Below are 8849 nucleotides of genomic sequence, written 5' to 3'. Positions count from 1 at the left end.
TCTTCAAGAATTGTAGCAGCGACTTCATCAAATACCAAATAATCGAGAGAGGATATTCTTGGTTAAATTGATGATGATTGGGTCATATGAATCGGGAAGACTTTGGAGTAGAATTTCAGCACGTTCTGTGGTGAAACATTATGTCCCAACGTTGAAAGTTGAGAACATAACGAAATCAGAGTATGTAAGTGCTCTGTAACTGATGTAGATTCTGACATCCGTAAGGTATACAACTTTCTCTTCAAGAAGATTTTGTTGTGAAGTGATTTGGCTTCATACAATTTGATGAGATGATCCCAAACCTCCTTAGCAGTTTTTTTCTCTTCTATGCCCGCTAAAATATCATCTGATAATGCTAGATGCAAATCAGAAAGAGCGATCGCATCTATTCTGTTCCACTTTTCGTTGTCTGTGAACTCCGCCGGCCGAACACCGATGGCTTCAAGTGCGGTTATCTTTTATCAATAATGCCTTCATCTTCAATTTCCATAATGAGAATTTCGTGCCGTCAAACTTGCCGATGTCAATTTTTGCTGCCATTGCTTCTATCACGAGCTGTTGTTGGCTGCAGAATAACTCCCACTATTTCACGTGAAACTTGACTTCTCAGGTTATCTCCACTGGTATATGGTTGAATCAAAATGCACCGAGAAAATTTCCGGGAAAGAGCGGAGGGACACAAGCGGTCCGCTTAAAAACCAGACTCCTTAGACAAAATTTTCCTAGACATGCACTTAATCACCCAATACACCTTTCTAGGATACCCGAAAAGAAACCACGTGAAATTGCGACTTCTGCAGACACCTCCGTAGGATGAAAAACAATATCTTACTTATTTTTCTGATGTGAAGGATCCACCTAAGTGGCAATCACAGAGCATACTATAAGTAGATACTCACACCCTAAACCAAACAAACAAACCCCCCAAGGAATTTTCCTTTTCTGATGTGGAAGCTCAGACTATGCTGCAACCACAGAGCATACTTCAGAAAAACCTCGCTCTGATACCACTGTCGGGTTATGAAGAACCCACCGAATAGAACAATCAGCAAATAAGAGAAAAGAAGAACACAATAATAACAACTAAGAGAAAAGAAAGACACAATAATATATGGGCAAGAGAGAAAGCTCTACTATAAATAAAGAAATATCCAAGAGAGAAGATATTTGGGATGATTAAAGAAGAAGGAAGAGGCTATAATTTATAGCCTCTTCCTCTCCACATATTCCCACATCAGTCGATGTGGGACTAATATTACAACACAACTTGTGCGCACCACGACTACATTCTCAAGGCGCTTTTTTATATAATTAATATAGGCAGGGCTCTGCCCCTAGCCCCAAGGGGATTCGTACTCTGACTGCCATGAATTTTTTTTCCTTCCACAAAATAGTACCTGATATTTACAACCCTTAAATTTATGCGCCTCAAATTACCACCTCAATCATTTTTTTTTTTTGAAAAATTCAAAACGGGAAGCTTATTCTAAAGTTTTCAAGGATGGATGCTTTTGCTCCCTAGCCAATGGGTGACTAAGCCTTGTTCATTGTAAATGGTAAAGTCCTATTCTTAGTTGTCTCTGGTAAGGTCAAGACATGAATTTTGTTCATTATTCATTCATTGTAGTGGATTTTTCTTTGTTCAAATTAATGCAAAAACAAGTTGATTGGTTGTGAGTCTTGTGAAAGATCTCTTTAGATACCTGAAAGTACTGATGGAACAAAAAAAACTAGCTAGCTACTTTGTTTTGTTTTGTTTTGTTTCACCCATGCTTTCAAGTGATTGGGAAGAATCGGTAACCCTCATCCCATACTTATCTCAGCGAAATGTGCAACTACCAAGCATTTGAGGACATACAAAATCACCATAAATTAGCATCTTGAATTTGTGCAGCGACCAAAATATAATGGCCTTTGAAGTTGCAATTATATGCTGGATTGTTGGATGAGGGATCATATTTTTAATGTTTTTCTGCATGTAAGGTTGTCTGATTGAGTTGTCTATGGAATTTCCCCCGCCCATATGTGAGGGGGAGAGGGGTGATAATTGTTTCCATTAAATTTTCACATGTGGGCTTTCAAACTAATTTAGTTCATTTGATTCCATGTTCTATTCTTTGCTTGATGATCTATAAAGAATTTGACTCTCACAACCCCCAAAGTCTTCATTTCTACTCTACAATGGACTCAAACCTGCCCCTATCAAGAATTCTTCTCATGGATGATGCTTTCATGAGTGACAAATGCATTGTTGAAAAAAGAGGACTGCCATGAGTTCATGGGTTATTTTAGGTTATATCAAATGCAACTTCTCAGCTTTTTTCTCTCCCCGAGTTCTATCTTGCTCTCACGATTAATACAATGTTCACAGAAGGCCTAGACAATGGAAGGTGACGAACTTTTCTCTATTTTAATTTTCAGAATTTATGATGCTTGGTTTGCTTTGGAAAATTATATTTTATTATCACTAAGTTCTTGGAGTACTAGTAAGTTCTCTATTAAGCATAGTTGTTGGGTTTTATTGTTGTTCAGAATTATTTATTTACATTGAAATTAATTTTGTTTGCACTAGTTTATTTTTCTTTCAGACACGTGAAAAACTGAAAATAGGGCAACCATAATTCAGAGAGGATTTGCTATATCAGCAAGTGAGTAATAGAAACGTAGCAAGAATCAAATCTCCTAGCAGAGTAGCAAGTCTCGTGGTATCAATTAATTGTAATTGGTGCTTCTGGGCATCACACCAAAAGTTAGGTTTTCCTTTGTGCATATTTACTATTTTTTTTTTTTGGTTAAAAAAATAGTTGCATATTTACTATTTATTACTTACTCCCCATTCCCGCTTATTGGATCGATAAAGAATGAAAGACGCGCTTAATAGTTGCGTGCATGAATCCTGAGCTCTTTCGTATTTCACAAACTCTTATGGAGTTGGCTGCCAATGTTAATGCTTACACTCCAAATAATAATCTCCCTTTATGTTTATTCATTAGAGACTTACATATTAAGTCTTAGAGTACAGAGACTTCTTTCAACCCAGCTGATGTTCAAGATTCACATATCAATTGATAGATCTATTAATGCATTACACTTGACCAAATTAGTGTTGTCGGTGATACGGGAAGTTCATACCCAACGGGTATAACCCGACCGAACTGGGTGTAACCAGATTGACCGGGTTATACCCGGTCATATGAATAAACCCAGACGGGTCATCTCACCTGCACTTGCATCAGCGGGTTACGCCCGAATGGGGCTCCACCTCGAGTCGGGACATGATCGACTATGTTGACCAGAGCGCACATCACGCTTAACAAATAAGGCAGTCTCTCTTTGTTGAGAAAGTCAACTTCAACGACTATCTAACTGGGACCAATAAAGGAAAGGTATAATCCTTAGGGATTCGATGGCTCCTGTCTGGCGAACTTACCGAATACGTACAAGGTAAGTTAATCACTATAAGATAGGGGACACATCCCCTTGGTAAGCAATCCAATACACTCTCAGTATAATCTTGTGTAGCTTTTGCACGAGACCTCACTCTATTCGTCATCTGACTTTGCCATCGGAGGCGGCTGCCCGGCACACAAGCCGGCCCGCATCTAACCTTTCTTGCAGGGCTCATCGTCCCGGATACGAGAGGAGGCTCAGTCGGATCCAGAAGCATAATTGATCCGCATCAGTTTGGCGCCGTCTGTGGGAATGACAAAATCTTCAAGTCATGGTGAGACGAGTAAATGGACGTTCCCGACAAGAAAATACCGAGGATAATTGAACGATCCTTGAAGATATGGTTGACCCCTCAACCCATATAGAGCAGGAACAACTTCAGGACAATCTGGTTTTGGAGGACCCGAATGGTGCGGGAACCTCCCGAGGTCCTCAAGAACAAGCCATTATGGCCGATATGGACGAGTTGCGGAAGGGAATGCTCGAGATGCAAGGAGTATTACGCAACTTGGTCCATCAAATTGGAGTCGAACAAGGACCGAGACATAATACCCAATCGGAAAGATTGGTGAAAGCGTTGAGGAAGGCACGAGGGTCCTGTGGGGCAAGGCGTATCCCGAGGTTAAAAGTTACCCGGGAACAAAAGGAGGACAATCCCGAACGAAGCAAACGCCAAACTACTCCTAATGGAACAAGAATCAGTGCCTTAGACCATCTTTCGATGCCACCCAAGACGGGGTCTTTACCTCAAAGGAGTCGACGGGAGGAGATCGAAGATAAGGAGGACCAGGGGGATAGTCAACCCCAACTGTCCCGCTCGAGAGTATCATCGTCTCAGGCCAATCCTCGAGTAAAGGAGGCACCTACTCACCATTGGGGCAAAGAGCGTGCCGAATCAGATGAAGATGGAGTACGACAAAGCCGGCTTCGAAGCCGGGTAGCTGAGGTCGAGCGCAAGTTGGAGGATCGTGATCATGATGACGATCTGGACGTGGTTGATCGGGAACCTTTCTCAGATGAGATCACGAACATGCCACTTCCTAGGAACTTCATCATGCCAACATTCACCCCGTTCGAGGGGAAAACAAGTCCAAAAGAGCATATAAATTACTTTAAGTCAGTAATGACTGTGCTTGGCCGGGAGGACGAACTACTCTGCAGAACATTCCCCGTGTCACTCAAAGGACCGGCTATTAAGTGGTTCAGTAGCCTACGACCGGGATCCATCAATAATTTCCTGGAGTTGGCACATAAATTTATAGCCCGATTCCGAAATGCAATCGGGAGCAAGAAAACCACTGATAGTCTTTTTGGAATACGACAAGGAAGAAATGAATCCATTCGGGATTATCTTCTGAAGCGGTTTGATGAAGTCGCCATTGAGATCGAGGAGCTGGACGATCAAGTCGCGTACAGTGCCCTTTGGAGCGGCATCACACACCAAAGACTTCTGGAAGTCTTACTAACAGATAAACCCAAAACATATGGAACGTTGTTACGTAAATGTCGAAACCAGGCCAGTGTTTATGAGGTAATAAACGCCCGAGTAAAAGCAGATCGGGATAGAAGGTCTGATCGGGATGTAGACAAAGCTTCCCCGAGTGAAAAGAGTCAGAGATCAAAAAGTAAATGGAAGCGTGACCAAGAGAGAGTGAGTTATACTCCTCTTAACACAAAGCCATCAGAAATCTTGATGAATATACGGGATAAAAATTCGTTAAAATGGCCCGGGAAGCTACTCGCACCACCAGAGGATCGGGATATGACAAAATACTGTCGATTCCACCAAGATTACGGCCACCACAATGATGGGTGTCGGAGTCTGAAGTTTGAAATAGAGAAACTGATCCAACAAGGTAAGCTGGGTCAGTATGTAAAACAGTCTGGAAAGCCCTGAACACACTCACCTGAGCCAAAAAAGAGAGGCCGATCCCCTAGTCCAAAAGAAGCTGTCAAAAGAGCAGACAAGGGGAAGGAAAAGGCGGATCGGGAAGAAACGCCTGTGTACGTGATTATGGGAGGCCCAACTGTGGAATCCATCAGAAAAGCAAAGCTGAAGGTTCGGTTCGTAGGGGCTGTTCATTTGCCTAAAAAAAGACAAAATCCAACATGCCCCGAACCAATAACTTTTACGGATGCAGATCTGGATGGTGTTATATCACCACATGATGATGCGATCATCATCAAAGTCAAAATAGCCAATCGAGAAGTTCACCGAGTTTTGGTGGACACGGGGTCATCCATTGACCTAATCTCGTACGAAGCTTTCAACAGATTGAAGTTGTCCGATGATCTGCTGACCCCTTCGTCAACACCACTGTATGGTTTCGCAGGGTCTTCTACAGTGGCAGAAGGAACGATTCTTTTAGACCTTAAGATCGGGAAGTCGCCCCGAGATGCTCTGGTACGAGTAAATTTCATGGTCGTAAGGGAGTTATCGGCTTACAATGTGATTCTGGGACGTCCGACGCTCAACGCGCTTGAGGAAGTCATGTCTCCTAGGCACATGAAATTAAAATTCCCGACCGAGGCTGGAGTAGGAGAATGTTGTTCTGGTCAGTCATCTTCCCGACAATGTTATACAAACTACTTGAAGGAAAAACGTAGGCCAGAAAGTTCGGGAACTGCTCTGAATGTCGAAGTTCGAGATGATCGGGACGAGGAAAGCATGCAGTGGGCAGAACCGTAGAAAAACTGGAAAGAATACAATTGAGTCAATCTCTTCCCGATCGAGTAACGTTTATTGGCTCGGAACAACCGGAAAGCTTCAAGAAAGAGCTTACTCAGTTCTTATGCGATAATGCGGATATCTTTACATGGTCGGCAAATGACATGCCCGGGATAGACAGGCGGGTAGCAGAACACAAACTCGGATACGTATGGGTGCTACTCCGGTCATCCAAAGGCGAAGGAACTTTGCGATAGAAAAACATGAAGCAATCGGGGTCGAGGTGGAAAAATTGGAAAAGTCGGGTTTCATAGATCCAATTGAATGCCCGACTGGCTGGCCAATGTAGTTATGGTCAAGAAGGCGAACGGGAAGTGGAGAATGTGTACCGACTACATGGACTTGAACAAAGCCTGCCCAAAAGATTGTTACCCCCTCCCGAGGATTGATCTTCTGATCGACGCTACCGCTGGCCACGAAGTCCTTAGTTTCATGGATGCGTACTCAGGATATAACCAGATTTTGATGAGTCGGGAGGATGAAAAACACATTTCATTCATGACCGATCGGGAAAGTTATTATTATCGAGTGATGCCTTTCGGATTGAAAAATGCAGGGGCAACTTATCAGAGAGCTGTCAATAAAATTTTCAACGACAGATCTGGCGGAACATGGAGGTTTACGTTGACGACATGCTAGTGAAGAGTTTGGTTCGGGCAAGGCATTTGACCGACTTGGAAGAGACGTTCGATGTGCTTAGAACGTACCAAATGCGCCTGAACCCTGAAAAATGTGCTTTTGGGGTTTCCTCGGGAAAATTCCTCGGGTTCATGGTTTCTCGAAGAGGAATTGAGGCTAACCCAGAAAAGATCAAAGCACTGATCGAGATGGCACCACCCGTTACTATAAAAGAAATCCAGTGTTTGATCGGGAGGGTAGCCGCACTAAATCGGTTCAGATCCCGAGCAGGAGAAAAGTGCAACACTTTCTTCAAAGCTTTGAAAACTACATCAAGCTCAGGAACAATCACTTGGACATAGGAATGCCAACGGGCATTTGACCAACTTATAACGTATCTCGGGACGACGCCTGTCTTGGCACGGCCCCTAACCAGGGATACTCTTGCAGTTTACCTTACAATTTCACCAGTGGTGGTCAGTGCAGTGCTGGTCAGAGGAGACACAATTTAGAACCCAGTCTATTATGTGAGCCATGTGCTTATAGATGCTGAGACACGGTACCCAGACGTGGATAAGCAGGCATTGGCGCTTCTGGTGGCATCACGAAAACTGAGGCCCTACTTTCAAGTACATCCGATAGTAGTCCCGACTAATTTTCCATTAAAGAAAATACTTCAAAGGCCTGATGTGGCAGGAAGGATGGTCGGGTGGTCGGTAGAGCTTAGTGAGTACCAGATCGAGTTCAGACCGAGGACGGCCATAAAAGCTCAGGTACTGGCCGACTTCGTTGTCGAAAGCACTCTACCGCAGAGGAACGATCAGATACCATCAGCTGGAGTATCCGACTTGTGGATTCTGCACGTTGATGGTTCGAGCAATATTTCAGGATCGGGAGCAGGCTTGACCTTCAGTAGTCCCGAGAACTTCATCATTAGCTGTGCTATAAGGTTCAGTTTCCAAGCTTCCAACAATGAAGCGGAATACGAAGCTGTCATAGCAGGCTTATGAGTGGCCCGAGCCCTCAGAGTTCGGGAATTAGAAGTAAGAAGTGATTCCCAACTGGTTGTCAACCAAATCAAGGGAGAATATGAAGCAAAGGATGAAAGAATGGCTAAGTACTTGGTCAAGGTTGGACAGTTCCAGGCTTTCTTTGATCGGGTAACCTACCGACAGATACCCAAAAAAGAGAATGAAAAAGCAGAGGAACTCTCCCGATTGTCCTTGGCAAACTACAAAAACTTGGACTCGGCAGTTTATATTGAAGAACTAAGTAGCCCGAGCATCCAGGAGGTGGAAACCTTTGAAATCAATAAGGAACTAGACTGGACAACACCTTTGATTACGTATATCCGGGACGATGTTCTCCCGACTGATCCGAAGGAAGCAAAAAGAGTCCTGAATCAGGTAGCTCAATTCACTATTGTCGGAGACATGCTGTATAGAAGGTCGTTCACAAATCCTCTCTTGAGATGTGTCGGGCCATCCCGGGCAAGCTACGCCTTGTTGAGATCCACGAGGGCATCTGTGGCGCACATATGGGCGAAAAGGCGTTGGCACAAAAAGTATTACGGTCGGGCATCTTCTGGCCTACAGTACAAAAGGACGCAATAGAGTATGTCCGCAAATGAGAAAATGCCAGAAACATGCTAATGTCCCAAAGTTACCAGCAGTTCCCATGGTGTCTGTTTCAAACCTGGCGCCATTTGCGATGTGGGGAATGGACCTGGTCGGGAAATTACCGAAGGCTCCCAAGAATCGAGAGTATATGGTGGTCGCGATAGATTACTTCACAAAATGGGTCGAAGCTGAACCATTATCCTCCATCACAGAAAAACAGATGGAATTTTTTTTTGAAGAAAAGATAATATATAGGTTCGGGATACTTCGGATCCTGGTGACAGACAATGGAAAACAATTTGAAGGCGTCGGATTCAAGTCCTTCTGTATGCAATATCATATAGAACATCGGTTTGCCTCAGTTGCCTACCCTCAGAGCAATGGGCAAGTAGAAGTCACCAACAGGACACTTCTTGATGGGATCAAGAAAAGAT

At 43.6% G+C, this 8849-nt stretch overlaps 1 protein-coding gene across 1 annotated transcript; it reads left to right on the top strand.

Annotated features, from left to right (window-relative positions):
* The first annotated feature begins 7905 nt into the window (after positions 1 to 7905).
* Positions 7906 to 8409, top strand: LOC149007604 (uncharacterized). Its single transcript, XM_089167116.1, has one exon. The coding sequence runs from the start codon at positions 7906 to 7908 to the stop codon at positions 8407 to 8409; it is 504 nt and encodes a 167-aa protein (XP_089023242.1).
* The last annotated feature ends 440 nt before the right edge of the window (positions 8410 to 8849 follow it).

Source organism: Hakea prostrata, chromosome 8 (genome assembly GCF_041222555.1).
Source record: "Hakea prostrata isolate BN-2017 chromosome 8, UWA_Hpros_2, whole genome shotgun sequence".
Classification (NCBI taxonomy): Eukaryota; Viridiplantae; Streptophyta; class Magnoliopsida; order Proteales; family Proteaceae; genus Hakea; species Hakea prostrata.
Note: the sequence above shows the minus strand (reverse complement) of the source record. Positions and strands in the feature narration are given on the sequence as shown.

Bases quoted from the DNA above. Each gene is read 5' to 3' on its own strand.
- LOC149007604 (XM_089167116.1), top strand. From the start codon at position 7,906: ATGGCTAAGTACTTGGTCAAGGTTGGACAGTTCCAGGCTTTCTTTGAT.